Source organism: Conger conger, chromosome 6, assembly GCF_963514075.1.
Source record: "Conger conger chromosome 6, fConCon1.1, whole genome shotgun sequence".
In the NCBI taxonomy this organism is placed as follows: domain Eukaryota; kingdom Metazoa; phylum Chordata; class Actinopteri; order Anguilliformes; family Congridae; genus Conger; species Conger conger.
Window position 1 is genome coordinate 6,353,463 of NC_083765.1, and position 25,496 is coordinate 6,378,958.

At 44.2% G+C, this 25,496-nt stretch overlaps 2 protein-coding genes and 1 non-coding gene across 7 annotated transcripts; 1 reads left to right on the forward strand and 2 right to left on the reverse strand.

Annotated features, from left to right (window-relative positions):
- The first annotated feature begins 990 nt into the window (after positions 1–990).
- map2k5 (mitogen-activated protein kinase kinase 5) lies at positions 991–17,926 on the forward strand. Its single transcript, XM_061246440.1, has 22 exons — positions 991–1,379; positions 1,680–1,728; positions 3,334–3,401; positions 4,141–4,210; positions 4,960–5,000; positions 5,501–5,568; positions 6,164–6,212; positions 6,866–6,930; positions 7,346–7,385; positions 7,892–7,960; positions 8,203–8,284; positions 8,416–8,477; positions 9,126–9,174; positions 10,173–10,246; positions 10,347–10,397; positions 10,841–10,912; positions 11,784–11,813; positions 12,219–12,245; positions 14,701–14,733; positions 15,898–15,959; positions 16,409–16,454; positions 17,410–17,926. The coding sequence occupies exons 1-22, from the start codon at positions 1,248–1,250 to the stop codon at positions 17,518–17,520; spliced, it is 1,350 nt and encodes a 449-aa protein (XP_061102424.1). The 5' UTR covers positions 991–1,247; the 3' UTR covers positions 17,521–17,926.
- Positions 17,927–21,849: 3,923 nt separating this feature from the next.
- On the reverse strand, positions 21,850–25,337 carry LOC133131218 (zinc finger protein 227-like). Of its 5 annotated transcripts, none has more exons than XM_061246470.1 (4): positions 24,531–25,336; positions 24,291–24,417; positions 23,194–23,355; positions 21,850–23,051 (listed from the first exon to the last, which is right to left on the reverse strand). In XM_061246470.1, exons 3-4 carry the CDS (start codon positions 23,345–23,347, stop codon positions 22,024–22,026), a joined length of 1,182 nt encoding a protein of 393 aa, XP_061102454.1. In that variant the 5' UTR covers positions 23,348–23,355; positions 24,291–24,417; positions 24,531–25,336; the 3' UTR covers positions 21,850–22,023. The 5 variants fall into 5 exon arrangements, with proteins under 5 accessions (XP_061102454.1, XP_061102452.1, XP_061102451.1 ...); XM_061246468.1 differs by having other exon boundaries at positions 24,284–24,417; XM_061246467.1 differs by having other exon boundaries at positions 23,194–23,314; positions 24,284–24,417; positions 24,531–25,288.
- Positions 23,687–23,758, reverse strand: trnaq-cug (transfer RNA glutamine (anticodon CUG)). The gene has a single exon. It is a non-coding gene; the product is annotated as a tRNA-Gln (tRNA).
- Positions 25,338–25,496: the final 159 nt, after the last annotated feature.

Here is a 25,496-nt window from a genome sequence, read left to right on the forward strand (position 1 = left end):
AGATAAAGGTGGAATACCAGCCCCCAGATAACACATGAGGTAAAAACCCCTTAGTGGGGAGAAAAACTCTCAAACAGTGGCAAGAAGAAACCTCCAGATGGGACGAAATCTCAGGGGGACCCCAGCTATGGAGGGGCAGCCCATCCTCCACCGGTAGAACGGGTGTAAACGTAGAATGGGGATAATGGAAATGTAAGAAGAAATCTACCAATCAAATCCAATCCAAACCACAGCTGGTCCCTCCAAAGGTAATCCCAAGGATGTGCCAAGACCAAAGTTCAAAAACCAACGGACAGCAGAATATTCCAAAAACGATCAGGTATGAAATGTAGAACGCCGGACCTAGGTATAAGGCTCAAATGCCAACTTCCAACAAATTCAAAACAAAAAAGGTCCACATTTCATCTCGGTGAAAGAGTGCTGGACACACCCCAACTCCTTCTGGTCCATACATACTCAATTAAGGGTTGGATCCCATGATTTCATTCCTTTTAGGTATTATTATATGCAATCTACAATGCAACACATCGTTAACCAGGGAAATTAACCATCTTCTAGTGAGCATTACATTCTGGGAGTGACAGCTTTGGCTACAATTGAAATGTTTGTAAACTACCGCAGAGAGACAAGATCAGATACTAATTAAACCAATTCATGAAGACAGTAGTTTCACTCTGGCCCAATGCAGAACCTCGAACAGTGTCTGCAGGTGTATAAACCAATTTTCAGCTATGGGATCCTAATAGTATTTGGCATGACCAGGTCACACACATACATACCCTTACCCACACACACATTGACAGCTCTAATGGCAATTACTACCCTCCGTGAGTGCAGGCACACCAAGCAAAGGTAAAAACCATTGCTATTAGCTATTATACAGTTCAGTGGTACCAACAACTGTAACACTTCAAGAAAGAAAAGTTCTATGGTTGTTCACGTGACTAGGCTGATGACCTCGGACGCAAACTGAGCATGTCTCTTGAGCGCACCAATATTACACTTCCTGGTTCGATCCCCTGTCTACAAATACAGTATCTAATTGATATTGGCCAGCTATAGTCAACTGAAAACATTGACAAAATTAGTCGTCGAGCACAAACCGGGGATAATGTGGACGTTGAGCGATGACCTCGCGCTACCGTTTTTATTTGTAATCTAGTCTTAATGTCGTCAGAAACTAAGGATGTGACTGTCGACTGTTCAACAAAGTTGAGTCTGACTATGACAAGCTTTGTCCGTCTGCTATGCTTTTACTGGTTTTAAATAGCTTTTGCGCCATGGACACCGAAGGAATTGTGATCCGAATTAAAACGCCCGGCGGAGACATGGATTCGTCTGTGGACTGTCCGTCATTACTGAGCTTTAATGACTTGCTGGTAAGAACATTGCTCGCTAATTACTCGCTAGTTTGCTTGCCATAGTTTAGCTTAAACCAATATGACACTATTGGGGAAACGATAACGTACATTATTCACACGCGGATCTAAACTGACCGACAGTGTGGTTAGTAGTTTTCAAATATTTTAGTCAGACAGCCTTCCGTTTCTGCAATGTAATTGGGCGGACTTGCAAAGCGTGCTAACCTGGTCTTGCTGGTTAACCAGATGAGCACAGGAATGTTGTAATTGCAGGATTTTGTAAATAAAAACCAACCCATTCTGTTTGTTTGTGTGAAGGTTGCAATTAGGGAAGTTATGCCCGAAGCGACTATCACAGCATTTGAGTGTAAGTATCGTACTTCGTACACTGTTGTTCTGAAATGGTTTTGGCCTGCTGTTTATTATTTTTGTTTATATAGGCCTGTGTGTGAGCTATATGGAAACGAGCTAAAACAGCTCATCTGTTACATGTCATGTGTTAGGTTACATTTGTAGTGCTTTCCCCCCGCACCCTTCCCGAATAATATCCAATGCGCTTGTTTAACAGTAATTACAAACTGGTCAGTTCTAGCGACATTACACAGGCGAGTTGAACATTTGTATGGCTCATTTCGCCTCGCTTTTAACCCCGGCCAAGTGAGAAACCACAGCCAGTTCGAGAGCAAGGGGACAGCTTTTGGTTCTCAACCTCTCAACCTGATATACATGAATTCCGTTCATTTTTAACAGCAAAATAAACAAATAATTCCACAAGCCTGGCAGTGCATCACCACAGAAGACACCCAGCAACTAGTGACTTCAAGCAGTCATTGCATGCAAAGGATATGCAACAAAATACTAAACATGACTAAGTTACTTTCATTTATATAACATTGCTGTGTCCCAAATATTATGCTGCACTGAAATGAAGTGACTATGTATAAACAGTGCTGTAATTTCTACACCGTGAAACCAAAATGTATATTACAGAGGTAAATAAATAAACGATGGGTCTTTGTGCCAAACCTTATGGAGGCCATTGTGTATATATACACTTACTGAGCACTTTATTTGGGTAAATGAGTTGCTCAATAACACTATTACACTATCAGTACACCTACCATTGTCCATCCATCCATTATCTGAACCCGCTTATCCTGAACAGGGTCGCAGGGAGGCTGGAGCCTATCCCAGCATACATTGGGTGAAAGGCAGGAATACACCCTAGACAGGTCGCCAGTCCATTGCAGGGCGCGCACACACACCTTTCACTCATACACTCATACCTACGGGCAATTTAGACTCTCCAATCAGCCTAACCTGCATGTCTTTGGACTGGGAGGAAACCAGAGTACCCGGAGGAAACCCATGCAGACACAGGGGGGAAACATGCAAACCACACAGAGGCCCTGGCCGACGAGGATTCGAACCCAGGCCCTCCTTGCTGTGAGGCGGCAGTGCTACCCACTGCACCATCCATGCTGCCACCTACCATTATGTAGTGGTTCATACCAACGTCATTGAGTCCTATGTATCTTGCTGTTAAGAGACACATACTGCGGTGTTTCCAGTTTGTCTGGACTGTATCTGCAGACTACGTGGGGTACGTGACCAAAAGGTCCAGTTCAACACACTGTTCGAGCAGTGCAGTTTCTATTCTCGAGCAAAGCTACCTCACCTCACGCACACTCAGAAAGGATCTTGAGTGATGGTCTTTTGTCAGACTCAGAGAGAATTGTGAGTAACGGGCGGCCTGTAGCGTAGTGGTTAAGGTAAATGATTGGGACACACAAGGTCTGTGGTTCTAATCCCGGTGTAGCCATGATAAGATCCGCACAGCGGATTGAGCAAGGCCCTTAACCCTGCATTGCTCCAGGGGAGGATTGTCTCCTGCTTAGTCTGTACGTCGCTCTGGATAAGAGCGTCTGCCAAATGCCAGTAATGTAATGTAATGTCTTCTGTTGGTTGGCAGATGAGGATGAGGTCGGCGACCGAATCACGGTGCGGAGTGACGAAGAGCTGAAAGCCATGCTCTCCTATGTAAGTATGCTCTCCTATGTGAGTATGCTCTCCTATGTGAGCATGCTTTCAAACACCAAACGACCCTAACCACCACCCTGGAATGCGGAGTTTTTTTTTTTTTTTTTTTTTTTTTGTTTCATTGGCATTCTGTATAAAAACAATCCTGAATGCTCCAGACCAAATGGTCAAAGTTTCTGCTTTTAAGTAGGGGAGAGCGGGGTCTGTTGTGACACGGGGGGTCCACTGTTACCCGATGTTTCCCAGATCAGAAGCCAGCCTGCCGTACACCCCCATACACTTCCTCTTTCACCTTTCCATTTCTACGGACCAGTTTCGTGTCATTTTTTTGTGCTTAGAAATCATTGCGTAACAATCGACCCCGTGTCACAACAGACCCCGTTCTCCCCTACAGGTGGTTGCACTTCCTGATGATCAAATGATTGCGTTCATTTGGTGAGCAGTGCCTTAGTAGTTTTTTTTATTTTTATATCAAGGGCCGGCCTAGAATGGTAGTTGGTTATTTTCAAGTGACTGGCATACTTTGTTGAAACGCGCATGCACAAGAAGAATTACACACTACGTATGACATGGGGTCTGATTCGGAAAGTAACGAGATGGCTGAGCAAACAGCTATTTGGAGTTGACTTACACTTCAAGTCCGTGCTAGCTAGACTTACAGCTAGCTATGACTTACACTTCAAGTCCATGCTAGCTAGCTAGCTTGCTTTCTTCTCGCTGAGTGTTTGTCTCTTTTCAGTACTGCAGCACAGTGATGGAGCAGCGTGTGAACGGACTTCTCCCCGAGCCACTCCACATCTTCCCCCGAGGTACCCGAGAGAGTGTGTATGTGCGAGTGCGCGCGTGTGAGTTTGTGAGTGCGTCGGGTTGTGTATCCATTAGCTTCATATCAGTTTAACCTTCGACAACTAGGGATGCCTGATTCGATCGTTGATCAGCCAACAGTCAGTATCGGCTGATAAAACTTAACAATTTGCGCAGTCAATCTTTCCCAGTACAACTTGATGGTTCTAGGCTACTATTGCAGTTCCACAAAAAAATGCTGAAATGATAAACTTGCTTACACTTTGAGAAACTTTGAGACTATTCAACATCTCTGCTATTACTGCCTAGCAAGAGTGCATTGGAGTGGACTGGAGGCATGATGGATTTCTTTATCTTCTTTGATTCTTCTCCACGGTTTCTCTAAGTGAAAGTAAGTTTGTGGTATTTACTGCGTTGTTGTGGAACCGCAATATCTCTGTTAGAAGCCCGCAACTAAATTTGGTGGCCATCTTTAAAACTTTCAAAAACATTTCAGGTGTGTCATTCCATCATTTCCTGTTTCACTAGAGGAAACGAGTGTGCAAAATCCCGCTCTCAACCGTCAGCATGGGAAAAGCCAAAGAGCTGTCAATTCAGAAGACACGGATGATAATATTGATTATCATGTTCTCCAGAGCCTCACCTTTCCTCTTCTGCCTAATTTTATTGTCACAATAGTTTCTTTTGAAATAGTAATTTCTAGTTATTTTCAGTTCCAGCTAATTATTCTCGACTCCCTTAATTTCTGTTTCAGCTGGCAAGACCCCAGGGATCCGGAACATTCACGGGCTGAAGGTATGGATGTCCGTTACGTTTTCCCCGAGAACGCTGTGAGGGTTGGGCAGTTAATAGGAGGGGGGAATACTGTACCTCCCACACAGTGGAATTAATGTAAATGTATGTAAATAAAGGTGTCAATGGTGACACTCAACGTCACCATTTCTGAAAAATAATCGAATAAATAAGCAGACTGAACAAGCCTGTATGTCATGTCTTATGTTGTGTTGTGTTGTGTTATGTAATGCTACTTGGAAACAGTGTAAATGGAAAAAAAAGTAAATGCAAACAGATTGCCTCTTTGAATGAATTGATACCAAAATCTGAGTGAAATATATATATATTTTCCCCCTCAACCACAAAGAAGGCTTTCCAGGCTCTCATAATTTATATGAAATTAATATAAATAATTATTTATTCCGTAATAAACCGTCGGTTTGAACAGAAGGGGTTTGGGTGCTGAGTTTGCAGGCTCATTGTATTTTTACTGGCCTGTGATTGGCTGCGTTTGTCTCCAGGTGAACACACGTTCTGACCCAGGTGAAAACTGTGCTCCCGCTCCTCCCGAGATGCTGCCCAACAACAGGTGAGTGAGATTTCAGTGAGTGGACCTTGGCCTTGGCCTGACCCACATGCACTTACTGTATGTGATTTGTTGATGCATGTCCTGAGTCGCTATGCATCACTGAGCGCAGTAAGAAGGGGCTTCTCTTCCTCTTGATTTTGCCCAGTTAACTGCAGAATTGATCTGTGTAATACGAGCGTAGCTGTACGATTAATAATCAATAATCTCTTGCCTTTCCAGTTCCATAATATACATATGTGTCACATGCGCACACATGAACATGAACGCAGACTCATGCCTGCACGTGCATGCTCACACCAGGGTTATGGTTACAGTGAATATATTCTTTTTGCAGGGGAATGTGTTTGGAGGAATTGAGGAAAGATTTATAGAATTCCTGATGTATCTATTATAAGTACATAAACAAGCAGGTGTGTTTAACAATGTAATATCGTAACTTGGGGCTTAAAAATGGGCAATTTCAAATTGTAACACACACAGAAGCCATCCATGTACACTTGTATCCAAACCGGTGCTTGTAAAAGTTGTTTGTTTTTGGAAATGAAAAGCTCTTCTGTGTTTTATTGGGAATTGTTGTTTTTTTTTACTTTCACAGCTTAAAGAAATCGTCCGCTGAACTGAAGAGGATCCTGACCAATGGACAGGTGTGTCTGTGTATAAATGCATTTACACGTGCTGAATACTAATTTAACATGCGTGTATATGATATCCTTTGTTTATTGGAAACACTTACAGGGCGTCCTGTAGCGTAGTGGTTAAGGTAAATGACTGGGACACGCAAGGTCGGTGGTTCTAATCCAGGCGTAGCCACAATAAGATCCGCACAGCGGATTGAGCAAGGCCCTTAACCCTGCATTGCTCCAGGGGAGGATTGTCTCCTGCTTAGTCTAATCAACTGTATGTCACTCTGGATAAGAGCGTCTTCCAAATGCCAATAATGTAACGTAATAATGTAGGGTCTTTCACAGAGGTGTAGTATGCAAAATGTCAAGGCTAAGAAGGCATTGGACCTTGATGTAGTTGCACAGGGGGACCGGGGTTCATGCCCCAGACAACCAAACACCCCTGCAGTAACGGTTATTCTGTTTTGTAAACCATAGCTATCGCTGTTGAGTACAAACCGTTACTAGGGACTCTTTCACAAGTGTGCCTAGTTTACAATGAAAAGATATTGCGTCGAAGTAGAAACTAACAAATATGTACACGACCAAAAAAAATCCAATACATTAAAAATGAGAGTATCAAAGGCAAATCAATTACCTTCTTATTCTCCCCTTCCCTGCTTCTATTTGTCCAGATAAATGAGCAGGACATTCGAATCCAGGAGCTGCTGGGTCATGGCAACGGGGGAACGGTGTACAAGTGAGTCTCTCCTCACCGGCAACGCGTCAGCTGTTCACCAATTTCCTTTTTATCCTAAAGGCATGCGAAGGCCGCACTACTGAGGAACACATTGCAGAAAACTCTGGCTTTCTGAGATCTATAATACATCATCAATTCGGCCCACTAGCTCGCTAATTAAAAACAATCCCATTCTCCCCCTTTCTTATACGCGGATGCCAAAAGCCAACGGTTTTGTTTTTATAGCAAGTATGATTTAGTTGCCGTCATTGTTTTCCATTTGAACAATAATGCTGCGGTCTGAAACGCATTTCTGCAGTCAAACCTTAAGGATCAGATGAGAGCTACTCTGAGGCTCTGAAGCAGAGCTCTGAATACGTGCGCTGTATTAATGACGTCTGTCTGTCTGTCTGTCTGTCTGTCTGTCTGTCTCCAGAGCATACCATCACCTGGGAAAGCGGGTTTTAGCAGTCAAGGTAAGGCGATACTCCCATCCTCCTCCTCCTCTTAACAGTAGCAATAATAAATATAGCTGCAAGCAGCAGTTAAGGGGTCCAAGCACTCACCATCGCAAATACAAATGTAAATTACGAGAAATATTAATGTGTGCTTTTTTGCAATGAGGTGCTTTGTTAAAATGTGTTGAGGTATATGCTGCCACCTGGTGGTGTAATCGGTAGGAGCGCGCCGAATACTTGGCCTAAACGAGTATTGGGTACAATGAATGAGATTTTTCAGAGCATGAGTATCTGTGATGACTGGGAAAATCGGTATGTTTCATTATTATTATTATTATTATTATTATTATTATTATTATTAATTATTTTCCATTGGGTGCATTAGCTGTACATCAGGGATGAATGCGTATAAGCAGATATGGGCAGGGCCTGACCACGTCTCAGCCTCTCTCTCTCTCTCTCTCTCTCTCTCTTTCTTGCTCTCTCTCCCCCTCTCCCCCTCTCTCTCTCACTTTCTCTCTCAGGTCATCCCCCTGGACATTACCGTGGAGCTGCAGAAACAGATCATGTCCGAACTGGAGATCCTCTACAAGGTGGGGTTTATCAGGGGCGCAACGTTTTATTAGGAAGAAGCGTGACTGATCTGTGTAGAAATTATTGCAAAAAGGGAGAAAAATGAAATTCATTTAACCGATTGGTAATTCTGGTGCCAACTAGATGGAGCAGCAGTGTTCAGACAGCTAGTCGATTAGTCACGGGCATCCCTTGTGTTTGTGCATGTGTGTGCGCGACTGCATCCCCCTAATAACAGCTCCCGTTTACCCCCCTGTCACAGTGCGACTCCCCCTACATCATCACCTTTTACAGTGCCTTCTTTGTGGAGAACCGCATATCCATCTGCACAGAGTTCATGGACGGTGAGTTCCCTTTCACTGGTAGGCCGGCCCGTTTCGCAAAGTGTGTGTTCTGCAGATGTGTTGTTTATGTTGCGACCGGTCATGCTGATTCTTTAACACGTGTGTGCGTGTGCGTGTGCGTGTTACTGCAGGGGGCTCTCTGGACGTTTACCGGAAGATTCCGGAGCATGTGCTGGGAAGGATTGCTGTGGCAGTGAGTCTGAATTTGAATCGTTTTATTTCATTGAGAGGCATTCATAGCATGGCATGACATAACATGACATAACATGACATAACATAACATGACATGACATGACATGACATAACGGCTAGAACAGGCCATTCAGCCCAGCAATACTCACCTTTTCCTACCACTAAAGTGTATCTACTGCTTAGTTTGATGGTACCTAGTGCCGTATCAAGCCTGGTCTTGAAAACCCCCAGTGTTTCTGCCTCCACTACATGTCCTGGCAAGCTATTCCACACAGTGACCACTCTCTGTGTGGGGGAAAAAAAAAAATACTTCCTAATATTTGTGTGGAATTTATCCATTGCCAATTTCTATTTCCATCCCACTTCTTCCGAAATTGTCAAATGCTCCTTGGTACCCACGAGTTGTCAAATCTCCCAACAAAGCAAGTGAAGTTTAGAAATTATCCTTTTGCAAACTGTGAATTGTTGCAAGTTGAGGAACGGCAAAGTTCAGGGGAATCCCCCTGGTCAAATCGCCTGTATCGGTCAATGTACTTTGAATGGTCCAAAAGGCGTGAGTGTTTGTTCAGAGTCTTTTTATTTTTTTTATTTTTTCTTTGTCATTTTAATACTTTATTCTTTTCTTTTTTTTTTCCTCCCCTGACCACAGGTTGTAAAAGGACTAAACTATCTGTGGAGCCTGAAGATTTTGCACAGAGGTAACGACTGTCTGCTAACCTTATCATTTTACATTTACATTTTAGTCATTTGGCAGACGCTTTTAATCCAAAGCGACTTACAAGTGCAATCGCAATCGTGTTATCGCAACCGGAGAACGAAGTAACTGAATTCGGTCACAATAGTGTAGCACCTGATAACTCAGCCTGACTGTAGCCAGTCAAACAAGTCATAGCACTTGGCGGCACTGCCGCCTCACAGCAAGGAGGTCCTGGGTTTGAATCCCGGTCGGCCGGGGCCTCTCTTTGAGGGGTTTGCATGTTCTCCCCGTGTCTGCGTGGGTTTCCTCCCGGTACTCCGGTTTCCTCCCACAGTCCAAAGACATGCAGGTTAGGCTGATTGGAAAGTCTAAATTGCCCATAGGTATGAGTGTGTGAGTGAATGGTGTGTGTGCCTTGCGATGGACTGGTGACCTGTCCAGGGTGTATTCCTGCCTTTCGCCCAATGTATGCTGGGATAGGCTCCAGCCCCCCCTGTTCAGGATAAGCGGGTTAAGATAATGAATGGATGGATGGATGGATGGACTTGAGTGCTGCATTCTATACGATAGACCATGCCATTTTATTGAATATCCTGAGGCAGTGGGTGGGTATCACGGGTTCTGCCCTTGACTGGTTTACTTCTTATTTCTCTAACAGTGTTTTACTGTGGCCATGGGTGACCATGTTTCCTCTGCTGCTCCTTTGTCTTGCGGGGTCCCTCAGGGATCGATTCTGGGTCCAATTTTGTTCTCTTTGTATATGCTTCCTCTTGGTCATATAATTAGGCGGGTTAGCTCAATCTCGCATCAGTTTACTGTATACCTTTAACAAGCCATTTCTCTTAACAGATTGGAAAATCCCAACAAGTGTAGTAGCTCTTGTAGCTTTGATGAAAGTAAGAAATGGGAAAAACAAAAAAATGTCAAGCATTTCAGTGAGCCCCTATTTACCCTATTTGTTAAATAATTTGTGCTTAAATGCTTCTGTTCTCCCTGCAGACGTTAAGCCCTCTAACATGCTGGTGAACACACAGGGGGAGGTCAAACTGTGTGATTTTGGAGTCAGCACTCAGGTACGTACTCTGTGTGTCTGTGTGCGTTTCTATCACAGATTAATGTCTCAACTTCGACTGTTGAAAATCCGGGTTAATTATATTTCTTCCTCTCTCACAGTTGGTGAATTCCATTGCGAAGACATACGTAGGCACAAATGCGTACATGGCGGTAAGTATGATGAACATTATTGACAGGAAGAGGACACCGTTGTGTTTTTTGTTGTGCAGCAGCCATTGCAGGAGTAAACTGCGCTAACTGTGCCCCACATTAGCATCACACCCCTCTAAAGCTATAGCTATCATCCGTGCTGTGTTTCCCTGTGAACTGAGTATGATCTATAATCTTTTGTACTCTGCCATACATGCTTCCCTTGCTTATATTAATTTCAGAATTTTTAAAAAATAAATCTCTACCTGGATAATTACTGTATGATGATGAGATTAAAACGCTTTCTCAGAATGAATCAGCGATTTCATAGCGCGTGTTGAGATGGACGAGCAGTCCAAGTCATTGCCGGGTGGGATTGAGGTTTGAGGTTTCGAAGCTTGAGTGTTCTGTGTGCCATTAACTCTGCAAGGAGCGTAATGTGTGCTGATGTGCATTTCCTGCAGCCTGAGAGGATATCGGGGGAGCAGTATGGGATCCACTCAGACGTGTGGAGCGTTGGGATCTCGTTCATGGAGGTGAAGCAATTAATTACTTTTACAGTTACTGAGTAGGGCCATACCATGGTACAGTGGCTTCCTGTTTCATTTGGCGCTTCTGCCTCGAGAGACTAAAATTAGTGGGGCACAAATAATAGAACTAATAATTTATCTCAACCTGTTTTCTTTCATTTTCATTGACTGACAAGCATGCCAACCAGAGTAATCAATCGAACATTAATCTCTCAAAATTAATTGGCTTCTTCACATTGTGTTAAATGATGAATACAATTTAGAAAATTCTGTTTTAATCACTGAGCAGTGGTGGTGACATCCTTGGATCTTCTTTGAATGTCAATAATTCACAATAGTCAGTCCCAGTCGATCTAGCCAGCTCTCCCCAACTAGGCAGTTTAGTATATCTGCCTTATGTGTTTATTTTTATTATCATTATGAAATTGTGCGCATTTTATTAACATTTACGGACATGTAGACTTCTCTCTCACACTCAGAAAATAGTCTGGAGTGGAAAACATCTCCAATGTGTGGATTGCAGCCTAAACAATCTTGAAGCGCTGGTTTTGTTATTGCTGGTTATTCTGAAAGTTAACATGGTAGATAAGAGTTGTGTATCTTTTTTAAAATAAAAAAATCTTTTTTAATGGAGAAATGCAATAAACTGGATTTATAATTTAAGAAGAAGAAGCTGTGTGTTACTTGCCGATTGATTAGTCCTCCTGTTCGCACACTTTTCTTTCAATAGAAATGAATGACAAAGAGTTGAGCTCAATGATTAGTTTAAGGGAAATTTTGGGCCCCACCGGTTCTTGCAATCAAATGCCTTTTATGTATTTATTTACATGACTTCATTTAAAAAGTAAATAATGTCTCGCTTTGGTTTTATCCACAGCTAGCACTGGGAAACTTCCCCTACCCCCAGGTGAGGCTGTCAGCTGGATTATCCTGATTGTGTTATCAGTGGTCACAAGGTCGATGCATATCGTGCCGGCTGTATTGCCGATCTCCGTATTCTCTAGGAATACAATGGAAGACGAGGATAATGCAGATTGTTCTCCCGGAAATTTATTTTACGGCACGTGCAGATTTGAATTGATTTAAATAAAGAAATAAAAAAATAAAAACAACCATTTGGACGTATTTTCTTATGTCAGAATTTAAATGAATTGCCCTGTAAAGGCCAGTTTGAGGCTAGTGGTCCAGTGTTGTTGTCTAAATCTTGCATTGGGTGTTGCAGTAATTCTGTAAAAATATTGTGCTTAATGTAATCTGTTGGGAGAGACGTGTGTGGATTATCAAACGCTAATATATTTTCTGTTCTTTTCAGATCCAGAAGAACCAAGGGTCTTTAATGGTGAGGAATTTTGTTCTTCGCTCAGAAGGGAAGGGGGCGGGGGGTTGCAGCAACTTAAACTGCATTTTAGCAATTTATGTGTTATTTATGTGTTTAGCAAATACAAAATCCTTGCCACCTGTTTTCCTGTATGGAGCCTGCTCTTTCTCTTTGGAGGGGGCCGTTTCAGTGATATGTACCATTGTTTTCTCCTCTGCGCAAGCACACAGTGTTTACCCCATCTCAACGATGTCACCCCTGCTCCACTGGAGTGTAATTATTCACAAACAAGCCTATTAGAAACGTTATCATTAGGAAAGGAATTTCAAGTCATATTAAATTCTAATAATGAAGATGATGGAGTTTGCATGTTCTTCCTGTGTCTGCGTGGGTTTCCTCCGGGTACTCCGGTTTCCTCCCACAGTGCAAAGACATGCAGGTTAGGGTGATTGGAGAGTCTAAATTGCCCGTAGGTGTGAGTGTGTGAGTGAATGGTGTGTGTGTGTGCCCTGCGATGGACTGGCGACCAGTCCAGGGTGTATTCCTGCCTTTTGCCCGTCAAATTGGTTAAGAGCCTGACGTTTCGATTGGAAATAGCTTGCTCCATACAGTCATATTAAAACAAATAGCAGTACAACATCAGAAACCTGATAAACCACTGTTATTAGTAGTAGTGATATTTCTGCGTGGCAAATAATTTACTTGTAGATGTAGTAGTGTAATAGAAAAACAACAGATCCAACGGTCATGACATGCATGCTGCTTGTTCTGAGTAATTGACTGATAGCAGTGTGGAGTTTAATAAGAGAATTCATTCTGTGAAAAAACAGGTGTCATTAATTGTCCTTTATTAAGGAAGAAGGGAAGCAAATGTTTCACACATTGTTATAAAATATCATTCTTTCTGAATTGCTAATTGCTCGGAGGAACAACGTAATTTGATTAAAAACTTGATTGGAGAGGGGAAAACTTATAAAGAAGTGCAGCAAATTATAGGATGCTCAGCTAAAATGATCTTAGTGCTTTAAAATGGCTAGAAAAACCTGAAAAACATGGAAGAAAATGAGCAACTACTGTTAAAATGGATCGAAGAATAGTCAGCATTGCAAAGATTCAGCCATTCATCAGCTCCAGAAAGATCAAAGATGATCTACAATTACCTGTAAGTGCTGTTACAGTCAGAAGACATTTGATTGTAGCTAAGCTATCAGCAAGAAGCCCTGTAAAGCACCATTGTTTTTATAAAAATGGCATGTGCAGAATCGGTTAAAATTTGCCAAGGAACACATTGATTGGCCCAAAGAGAAATAGCGTAACATTAACAGTAACATAACTGATGAGAGTAAAATTGTTATTTTTGGGTCTAGTGGTTGTCGACAGTACGTCAGACGACCCCAGGGTACTGAATTCAAGCCACAGTACACTGTGAAGACAGTAAAGCATAGTGGCGCAAAAATCATGGGTATCAAAATAATCAAAATAATTTAAGAGATTATGTTGCCATATGCTGAAGAGGAACTGTAGTTTGTTCATCCTGGGCTGAAATACCTGTTTCTAGGTGCCAGAAGTTGGTTGACTCGATGCAACGCAAATGCAAAAACAATGGTTATGCAACTAAATATTAGTGCAGTAATTTAAAGTGAAGTTAAATCATTAATAAATTCTTCAGTTTATAAGTAAGTGTTTTTTACAGATTAATATTTCGTTTCTTTGCTTCCTGTAAAGGAATAACGTCGACTTGATAAAGTTTGTTATTGCTTTGATTTGGAATTGAATGTGTAATGTTTCCACTACATTTGAAATATGGAACTAAAAGCTATTCAAAAATTACCTTTTGAAACTCTACCTTAGTCCTCCCTCCTGATTTCCCCCACCCCCCTTTCTGATATCCCTATCCTTGTCTAACCCCCTAAAAAAAATAAAAAATAAAAAAAGAATTGCACTTATGATGACTATATGTTTAAAACAGCAATTCCTATGTATTTTCCTAGTTATGGATGTGATGCTTTGACTTGTGGAAGAACCTATGCACTTGTAAGTCGCTTTGGATTAAAAGCGTCTGCCAAATGACTAAAATGTAAATGTAAAATAGTTGCACTTTATTCCCTTTTTTTAATGCACTGCTATTTATTTGAACACCACTGTAATTCACCTGATGCATAAGCCGGGGCTTTTCTCTTCATTTGATTTATGGGCCATGGTGTCGGTGTGCTCGCTTCCCGCTCGGCTGCCTGAAAGGGTACAGTGCTACATACCCTCTCTGCGTTTCAGGTGGTGTTTGTAGCTTTCCCCACACCTGCTCTCCTGGTGTGCTGGTCTTTACACTGCCATTTCTATGGTGAACCGGTGGCAGGGGAAACTTGATTGGGAATAACGGGCAGTAATTCGTAATTCACGACGAATGTGCTGTGTTGCGTTGTTTGATTTTGGTTATACATTTTTTTATTAATATTATTGTTCTCTCTCTCTCTCACAGCCTCTTCAGTTATTGCAGTGTATTGTGGATGAGGTGAGTCACTAACAGCCTACTCCAGTGGATTTGGGTCTGTCTGCACTCCGGTCTCAGACTGATTGGTCTCAAAGGCGGGTATTCAGCATTGCGTTTAGCAGCAGTGATGCTCAAGAGGACCCAGTGGATGAGAAAGGGGGGGCGGCCTGTAGCATAGTGGTTAAGGTAAATGACTGGGACACGCAAGGTCGGTGGTTCTAATCCCGGTGTAGCCACAATAAGATCCGCACAGCCGTTGGGCCCTTGAGCAAGGCCCCTAACCCTGCATTGCTCCAGGGGAGGATTGTCTCCTGCTTAGTCTAATCAACTGTATGTCGCTCTGGATAAGAGCGTCTGCCAAATGCCAATAATGTAACTGGCTATGCACCAACAAGGGGTTCATCATGAGCAAAACATTTTTTTACATGGAACTGTTAAAACCTCTCCCATGTCATAATCAAAAAACAGAACGCAAAACATGTCACAAAACACTTAGCTAAAAGTATAAAATAAAGAGGTGTCCAAACACAGGTCTTGAAAGCTTCCAGGGTTCCAGCATTATTCTTCCTGCTTGATGAGCCCAGGTGCAGATAAAACCGTGAGTTAAAGGTACAATAGGTAATTCAGGACTGCCAGCGGTCAAGAGAGAAATTGCAGCAACAAACACCTTCAAACCACAACACTGTTTATCCCCACCCCTTCTCTGTTAACACGCTGACCTTGAAACGCCATTTGCTGTGGCAATTGGAACCAATTTTTAACCAACGAGCTTGCATTATTGCGCAGCTGTCCAATGTTTTGTCAACTGCATATTTTGAAACCCGAATTTAAGGACTAAAAACACAGGCAGAGGGTGAGTCAACATGTCAGTGAGCCTTTTTCAATGATAGGAAGGGGTTTACAATAGTCTTGTAACAATATTTTAACACAAAAATCTTACCTATTGTACCTTTAATTAGCCGATCGGCGGAAGATGCTGGAGCCAGCCACAGGCACTCCGACTCCAACTCAAAGGAGTCAACGTTACACTTTGTGTTCACCAGGCACATATTCAAATGTTCATTTCAACAATTTGTAAAAGGAAAAGCTCATCCTTTTGAGCAATATTAAAATATTTATTCTCTGTCTGATAGCCGTAGTAGATTCTAGTCCTCAAGGAATGCTCCATCCCTCTCTTTCTCACAGAATCCCCCTGTACTTCCTGTGGGCCAGTTCAGCGAGAAGTTCATTAATTTCATCACTCAGTGGTGAGTATGTGACTTGAGCGACTGAATTGTAACAAACAAGTTGTATTTAAATGGTCGATCTTTCATCCCTCCGTTAAGGACAGTGAAAGTACTTGACAGTAGTTCAAGCAATTCACTCCATTCAAGATTTGTCATGTTCAGAACGTCGTTGCCTTCTATATAGACCATGTTTCAAGGGTGAATATGATGTCCCAGATGGGTAAATTAATTGGCTCGCCATTCAGCCATTTTTTTTATGCATGAACTGTGGCTTTACAGTTTAGTTAGGAACTAGTCCGTTGTTGATATTCACCAAACCTGACATCAATCGGATGTACGGTTCATGAGAAGGATTTTTGTGTTTCGTTTTTTTTGTTGTTAGATTTTTAATTTTCAGAAAAAACAAGACACATTGTATTGTGTGCGTATGTGCGTATTTTGATGTGACGGAACCTTTTTTTTGTTAACAGCATGAAAAAACTTCCCAAAGAACGCCCTGCACCAAACAATCTCATGGTAAGCCCTGCTTTATCTGTCTTTTATCTACACCTATCAACACCTATCTTATCTACACCTTAAAAACACCTACCTTCATCCCCCTGCTTCTGTGTCTCCATGCCTTCCCCTTTCTGTCCCCAACTATAGTAGATAGATAGATAGATAGATAGATACTTTATTCATCCCGAGTATGGAGTTACCTTTGTCAATGGCCCATGTTAATTGTGGAAACGCCGCATCGTCTCGAGCCCCAGACCGTGATTCTGACGCTTTTCGTATGTGATGTTTTCGTATGTGATGTATGCCAGGTTCCCTCCCCCCACCCTCGGAGCGACGGCCCAATTCTGCCACTCCCTCATATTACATTACATTACATTATTGGCATTTGGCAGATGCTCTTATCCAGAGCGACGTACAGTTGATTAGACTAAGCAGGAGACAATCCTCCCCTGGAGCAATGCAGGGTTAAGGGCCTTGCTCAAGGGCCCAACGGCTGTGCGGATCTTATTGTGGCTAGACCAGGATTAGAACCGCTGACCTTGTGTGTCCCAGTCATTTACCTTAACCACTACGCTACAGACCACCCTGGCTGGCTGTACTCTGCTTTGGCAGGAACGACGCGCTCGGCGTAATTCAAATTTAATAAACGATACAGTCATGACATTAGAAAAAAAACAGGCATGTCACTGAATTACCCACAGAGTGAGCGGTCTTGTGTCCGGATCCGTTTAATTTTATATAGAGTTATTTTTGCGCAAATAAAGCGTAATCTTTTAGGCGTATCCATAGCACAGAAATGGCACAGCGTCGTTCTACTAAAAATCATTGTCGTTGGCGAGCCCGTCTCCATTGCTGTAGACCTGCGAAACGGCATCAAAGTCGCTCTTTTTCGGTGGAAGAGCCGACCAACGCAAACACGTGGCACAATGTGACCTCTCCCTGCGTCTGTGCTCCTCCCCCCCCCCCCCTGCAGGACCATCCCTTCATCATGCAGTACAACGACGGCTCCGTCGAGGTGGTGTCCATGTGGGTGTGCAGGTGCCTGGAGGCCCGGCGGGCACTGCTGCAGCGCCAGGGCGTGTAGCGTGTAGCGTGTAGCGTGACCCCCAACAAGAGCCACGGCGACACGGCCTGCCCGCCAACACCTCCCTCCTGTGTCACGGCAACACCTCCCTCCTGTGTCACGGCAACACCTCCCTCCTGTGTCACGCCAACACCTCCCTCCTGTGTCACGGCAACACCTCCCTCCTGTGTCACGGCAACACCTCCCTCCTGTGTCACGCCAACACCTCCCTCCTGTGTCACGGCCAAGGCACGGGATAGGCTGCACCAGAGCTGGCATGCAACGACACAGCTTGCGCACACACACACACACACACACACACACACACACACACACACACACACATACACACACGCGCACACACATACACACACACACACACACACACGCACGCGTGCGCACACGCACACGCGCGCACACACACACACACACACACACACACATACACACACACACACATACACACACACACACACACACACACACACACACACACACCCACACCCTCAGCTGCCCATGCCTGCCAAATACGGATCGAGCGTCTCATTCCAGCGGCGATGGGCTGCTGGACTTTCTGTTGCAGGAGGGCGCTCTGCATTTCCTTGGCGACACCTTGGCAATGTGTGGAGGTGTTGCCCCCAGGGTTTTCAGAGAGCCTCTTGGGATGGTTTGGAAAGAAGAGGATCTGAATTGGCGCACCCATCCTGCAGGCCACAGTGTCAGAAGGCATTTGCACAAACCGTGCTGTATACCAACGGATTTCTTTTTTTTCCTTCCGACTTTGCGAATTATTTCGCCTCCTTGATTCAAAGAAGTAAGCCCATTGGTCAAATCAGGAAGCGTCACATTTGAATAACCTGCAGACACTGGAGTGGAGTCGTGCTGCCTTACAGGAAGTGGATGGACACCTGGCCCCGCCCCCTGGGCTGGATGGCTTTTGATTGGTGAAGGAGGCCACGCTCCAGAACGGGTCGTGAACGGATCGCCTCATTTCCCCCTGGCCTCCAAAGCACGCGTGGGGCTGTGGGCTCGCCCGCACGCCGGTGATGGGTTCTGATGGGTTCTGATGGGTTCAGGCCAGCCTCCAGACGCTGCCTGCATCTCAGTGGGCTTGTGAGACGCCAGGTTGGTCTACTGCAGCCAGGGTCATTCCGTGACCAGCGGTGTGGGTGGTTTTGCCTAAACTCTGTGTAAAGGTTGTTTATATATTCAGTAGAGAACGTGGAGAAAAAAAAGCAGCCTCATCGGATTTATCGTTCTAGAGACCCAACTTTGCCATTGTATCATTTTTTTAATAAATGATCTGTTCGACTTAATTTTCCTTGTGGCTGTTCTTAACCAAACTACTAGTCCTAGAAGTCATGCACCAAGTGGACACCAAGCCTTAAGAATGGCCAAGCAGCATGATTTGGCTTTTTTTTATGACTTTTTGTCTGTGCAGTATTATAGTCATAATCTGTTCATAATCTCTATAATTAATAGTACATAACTATCATAATCTAGTAGACAGGAAATTATGTCAGAGTACATGTTTTTTTTACATGCTTTAATACCAAAGATATGATGCTCCAAAATGGACCCCAATTTCCACCCCTTGAGTGACTTTTTGGGTGCCCACCCCTCTTTTTGTCTAGAACGGCAAATCCAACGATGCTAATGTTTTGAATGTTCTCTTGAGTATATATATAGAGTATATATATATATACATTTAAAAACATTTACACAGTGTGAGCAAAACTGGAGTGGTCAGCCCCCACACCTCTGGCTGAGTTTTCATGGAGTGACCCAGCAGCTTGCTGTGTTGCCCCTGTTCTCCACTAGATGGCAGCAGCAGGCGGCCACATTCTTTGCAGTTCCCTCTGCGCCCCTGCCTTTCCCGCGGACGGAACTTCTAAACACATAATTGCCCGTTTGCGTGATCCACTGTGGCTGTTGGAATTTACACCAGAACGTGATGTTGTTTATCATACGACGTGATCGACCTGGCTCCGTTGGGAGTTTGGCTATGTGACCAATTTGTGAATGTAACCATGATGGCCAGGTTTTCCCTTCCAGTGATTTGTAGGAAGGTAAAGCTTCACTGCAGCGTGGAAGTCACCCTGTCATGGTAGGCCTAGTCTTCACGCAACTGCCACGGGCCAACCGGTCCCTCCCGACACTCGACCAATTTGAAGGATCCATGGATAGAGAAGCGTTTTCACTGGTTCAGAACATTGGTGGGACATTGATGCCTCCTCTTCCAGTCCCTTCCAGGGGTTTTTATTGGTGTTGACTCCTTTTTGTTTCATTTTACTTGACAGAGTTGTTTGCATTTGTTTAAGCGCAGGATGCTTGCATCACATGTCTGTGGTTACTATTCTGTAATAGTATTGAATGGTATTTTTTTCCCTTTTACCATTATTTTTCAATTTAAATGTTGCAGCTATTAAGTGTCACATTGAGGAAGTAATTAAGTGCAGGAGGTAAACCGTTGTTTAGGTAACGCCGGATACCAGACTGACCCAAAACGCTTGCACTGAATGCCTTTTTATCCCAAGACAACAGTAAGCAATCCCTGTCTAACCCTCTGCCTTCAGTACCTACTCCTGGGCCTAACTTCCTGGTTTAAGCCTAAACCTACCCTAATTAATGCTCCCTGAAGCCTACGCACCGACCTCATTTTCCCTAAAGCGACATCACTCCCCAATAACAGTCTAATATTGAAGTATTTCATCACATTCACTTCTCTCGTAGGCTAATATTAAAACTGTTGAAAGATGGAAACTCAATTTCTTTCTTTACTTGGGGAGTGTGGCTGCCACGGTTTGGAAGCGTTTGCGTATTTTAGCAAAGCACAACTGGATAGAAGAAGCTATTACTGATTACAGGAATTTTAAATGTTTGCCTTCCATCAATTTAAGTGTCCTTCATTCCAAAACTAGCTTAAAAGTGCCAATGGTTATTAAATCATTAAGTTGACCTGGAAGTAAGAACGGGGTAGGGCGTGAGGGAGATCTAGGTGGGCCATGGATGGAATTGTAAATTTCAGTTCGGGTAGCACCTGCAATGCACAAGTATTTTTAATGGTCATATCTGAGAAAAAGGTTTTGTGAATTATGTATGACCTTAAAACAAAATTAGCATTTCTAGGTTCGCACGTCATTTTATTTTTTTATGAAATACGTTTCTAAGAAATTGGTCAGTTTGGCAAGGCTTTTTACTCATAGACATCTACTGGCTATCTTATGTAGCCATTGACCTGGTAACTTCAGAGATGTGAAATATTGTTCAACTGTCCATTTCTGCATAAGTCTTGTCAAGTCTGTGCCATTTAATGCAATCAGCAAGTTTGGGATCATTACCCAATTCAACATTATTTATCTGAAATCCATAACATGATTTTTCCATATACATTTTACTATCCTGCTAAATTAAAATAAAATTCATTCACAGAACATTTGAACTTGTGTAATTGTGTATTGTCAGCGATTGGAAAAAGAATTGGACCTCGGAAAAAATAAAGATAAACAATATGTAGCATAGATTGAACATCAGTATATGAGCAGAGATATTTTTAATTTGCTGTAATTTACAGCTGTATAATTTACTGCGTAATCTAGTCCCACCCCCCAATTCCTGTGGGGACCCAATCAAATGCAAACCGTTTTAGTATCGCTTGTAGGACAACCTGAAAGTAAGGTATCCAGATTCTGATGATAGGACACAGACATCAGGAAGTCATGGCACACAAAGGATATGCAACAAAATACTAAACGTGACTACTTCCATTTACGTAACATTGCTGTGTTCCAAACATTCTGGTGCCCTGAGATGGGGGGGGGGGGCAATGTAATAACATTGCTGTAATTTCTACATGGTGAAATGTATAAAGTGTATAAAAAGAAAAGCCCTTAATTAAAAGTTTGTTTAACCAACCGAACGGAACTTTTGAAGTCTCGCCTTCACAAGGAAAGCTATTGTACCACCATTAAGTGACGTATTAGGGTGTGTAAGGGCCACCACGGTTTTTGATCGAGGCAACTGCACCTGCCTGAAATGAGAAGTCAAGGCTCGTACATTAGGGATTTGCGGTTCCTTACGAGTTTTCCCTTGGATTTAGTGGCCCATTAATACACGGAGGTCCTGGAGAATGCCCTCCACTACCTCTGGCACCCTTCTGTGATGGCATCTATCCCCTGGAAGGACGTGTTCACCTTTGACGTCGAATTGCTTGTGAAACACCAAGTTGAGCCGTCTTGGACACTAAAACGGCTGCAAACCCCCAAAATCTCTCCTGCTCATAGACACCGAGCCTCCTGCAGCCGTTGAGGCAATAAGAAACCATGAAACCCAACATGACAAGGAAAGAAAGTTGGTGAAAACTGTCGTTTATTCTGTATTGATTGTAAGGGCACACTACCACTACCACAACCACACTTATAGGGCTCGTTAAATCCATTTGGGACACCTGTGCACAGTGCAAAGCAATGAAGTCATCAATCATTTCGCCCGAAGGTTCCCCCGAATTTCACCCGACGCCCCCGTCTAAGAGTGAGTGAGCGCGTGTCTCCGGAGAGCGTGGTTCTGGGAGAAACCCCTGCCGCACACCGCGCACCTGTACGGTTTCTCGCCGGTGTGGACCCTCAGGTGGGTCTTGAGGTTGCACAGGTAGGTGAAGCTCTTCCCGCACTCCTTGCAGCGGTGCGGCTTCTCCCCCGTGTGCACGCTCTGGTGCGACCGGAGGTTGCTGTTGGTGGTGAAGCCGCCGCCGCAGAGCGCGCACCTGAAGCGCTTCTCTCTGTGGAGCGCCCGGCGGTGCCGCTCCAGGGAGTCGGCTCCGTCGAAGGACTCCCCGCAGGGTTCGCAGACGACGCGCGGGTCCCCGCGGTGGTCGCCCTGGCGGTGCCGGAGGAGAGCCGCGAACGAGCAGAAGCTCCCGTCGCACGCGGTGCAGCTGAAGCCCTTCCCCCCGCCGCCGTGAGTCGCCCGGTGGACTTTAAGCTTGCCGACCTGGGAGAAGCGCTTGCCGCACTGCTCGCAAGTGAACGCTTTCTCTCCGGCGAGGAGGCGCTGGTGGGCCTTTAGGTGCTGCTCCTCGTGCGTCTGCAGCGCGAGGGCGTCCGGGAACGTCCTCCCGCAGCGCGTGCAGATGAACTCCGACCGTCCGACCTCTGTTCTCCCGCGACCCTGCACTTCCGCGGAGGTGTCGAAACTCACCTCGCATAGGGTGCTCCCATCGCACTCTCCCGGAGAACCCGGGAGAAAAGGCCTCCCTGTCGAAGTGTCATCAGGAAGCCTGTGGGGGTGGCCATTTTGTTTCTGCTCGAGCTGTGACGTTGGTCCCTTGTCCTTCTCCGAGTACGGCCTCCGCGAAGCTCGGTAGTGTGGAGCAGAGAAGTTGTCCTCTAACCGGGCGTCTCCGTGCTCCGAGAACGTTCCTGAGCTGTTGGCCTCGCTCCACGCACACTGGAACTCCAGACCCTCTGAGGACCCAGGCAGGGAGAGTCCCGGAGTGAGAGGCTCCTGTTTGAGGGGTCCTTCGCCACCATTAGCAGCAGCTGCCCAGGAAGTGCCTGCACAAAAATAAAGGCCCCTTGAAATTTTAAACTGCAGTTAATCGGTAATATGACAAAACATGACTGGATTTGGCTTAGCAACTATAACCAGGAATGACTCATTACAAATGTATCATTATTAATCCCCATGGGATATTACCACAGGTATTCTCCTCACTGATCTTCTGTTCCACCTGTGATTGGCTGCTCTCTGGATCCTCTTCCAGCCTATCCTCACCGAGCAGCAGAGATTCAGACCAATCCTGCTCCCCATCTACAGGCTGACACACAGGAAGTGTGAAGATTCTGTGCATCCGAAGCTCTGAACACCAGAAATTCAAATGAGTGGTCCCATTTCTCAAGTGTGCCAATATGTATTAAGTGTACAGAGATTTTTAAAACAATTGGGATACACTTTTTTTTTGCTAAGTCTATATTAACCAAGCTTGCTAATGTTATATTCACTGTATTTTGCTGTATTTAGGTAAGATAAATATCATACTACAAAGGCAAAAGTTTGTTCACTCTGCACCCAAAGTCAGAACTAAGACTTTGATTTTGTTCACAGATGGTTTTAGAATCTAGAGATTCTCCATTCAAATTTCAATTTAGTCAAGGACTTATTCTGCGCCTTGATCAGCTCAAAATGTGACAGGTTCCACCGAGATTTGAACTCGGATCGCTGGATTCAGAGTCCAGAGTGCTAACCATTACACCATGGAACCCCTACGAGCCCTTACAAGCCCTGAGCAATGGTGAAACCTTATTCCTACATCGAAATATATTTACATCGCCCAGTTGAAAAGTTCAGCAAGGTTTTGAAACAGCTGTTAGCTGGTTGACCAGTTCAGACTATAGCTCCATACTCAAGGATTGGTCTGAATATCTGCTGCACAAGCCAGGTTTTGAAACCGCTGTTAGCTGGTAAATTCAAGCTGGTCATAGCTGGCGTTTCCATCAGGGCGAACGGAAATGTTAACGTGGCAAAACTCTAATCTACCAACGTGATCAAGTCATTCCGTATACAAGGAAAACACGTTATACGTTATTTAAAACTGAAATTGCTTTAAATGAGATAATAGTGACGTGAAGCTTATTGATCGTGCGGTCACCATGTCCTTGCCAGCAATGTGTTATAGCCTACAATTTAGCTACGTAATAACCACACCGATATTAATTAACATTTGACTGAAATCGCAGAATATGAGTGGAAAGATCATGCACGGTCCTCAAAATTGTATTGATTTTACCTCGTACTTAATATCAAAAGCGTCCTTGGTTTGCGAGTCCTTCTCCACGGAGACGTTCTTGCCGTCTTTAGCTGAACCTGCGCTCAATCGCTCGTCAAAGTATCGCTCGACACTTCCTTTCCTTGCAACCGTAGCTAAGGGAGGCAAAAGACAACCAACTACACATCAACACTTGGTCATCTTGCCGCTACATTAGAACTAAAACGGGATAGTTCTGGCTTTCCATGCAATAGGGTGTGCAGCTTACGTTCTTGTCCCTCTCTGAATTCGTCGCAAACCTGAACTTCAAATGAGAGGTTTAGAGAACTGCCCGGCGTTCCCTCTCCGTATCCTCGCACAGCCCTGAGCTCTCCCTCCATCAGCAGTAACTTCGTTTTTAGTCTTTCGTTTTCTCTTTGGCTTCTGCACATCTCCAATCGCAAGGCAGCAGACTCATCATCGACAAGTTTAGTCATTTCTGCTACTGCCGTTTTAGTTAAAACCTCCATGATGGAGGCCATCTGAACCTGAAAAGAAGCACAAGTCGACATTTCTTGCAAATTACATGAGCTAACCACAACAGCCGTGGGTGAAACCAGTCCCGCGCAACCGTACAGCTGGCCACAACAAAGAATCAGCTTCCGGTTACCAATAGGGTACAAGTTCAAGCCGCAAGCCCATTGAGGACCAATCGCTTAGGGGCACGATACGAAACCAAACTGCGTGCGTCCTAATAGCCAGAAAGTGTATAGCCTACTCCTTAACTGCACTACCACCCTCCTCCACTCCGTGCCCCGGAAACCTTTGTGGACCCCCTCTCTCCATTGTCCCATTGTCGCAGTGTACGAATAAGACTGCTTCAACACCACCCTCCTCCACTGCCCCGACGAAGTGGATAACGATGTATTAGCGGACGTCTTTTCACATTTCCGGATGACTTCATCAAGCTCACGCCCCACATACTATGAAAACCCAACCCACAAAATCTGGCACCTTTCAGATCCAGAAAGTAGAGATGGCAGGGAACTTGAATTCCCCCCGTAATACAAAATATTTAGCCAAAATATTGCGTCGTTATTATCACGCATATCACCCTACACGGAATGCGAAATGTCAGTTTCGTGGCTCATATCATACAAACATATTCTGCAATTTAAAACAGAGAAGCAGGTTTATATATATATTTGTACATAAAACCAGCAAACTCTTAATAAGCACGGCAGCTACAATTACT

Bases quoted from the DNA above. Each gene is read 5' to 3' on its own strand.
- map2k5 (XM_061246440.1), top strand. From the start codon at position 1,248: ATGCTTTTACTGGTTTTAAATAGCTTTTGCGCCATGGACACCGAAGGA. The intron at 1,729-3,333 runs GTAAGTATCGTA...GTTGGTTGGCAG, and splicing joins GACTATCACAGCATTTGAGT to ATGAGGATGAGGTCGGCGAC. The intron at 5,569-6,163 runs GTGAGTGAGATT...TTACTTTCACAG, and splicing joins GAGATGCTGCCCAACAACAG to CTTAAAGAAATCGTCCGCTG.
- LOC133131218 (XM_061246467.1), bottom strand. From the start codon at position 24,813: ATGTCGACTTGTGCTTCTTTTCAGGTTCAGATGGCCTCCATCATGGAG. The intron at 24,418-24,530 runs GTAAGCTGCACA...TGCCTCCCTTAG, and splicing joins ATTCAGAGAGGGACAAGAAC to CTACGGTTGCAAGGAAAGGA. The intron at 23,052-23,193 runs GTAATATCCCAT...ATTTTTGTGCAG, and splicing joins CAGTGAGGAGAATACCTGTG to GCACTTCCTGGGCAGCTGCT.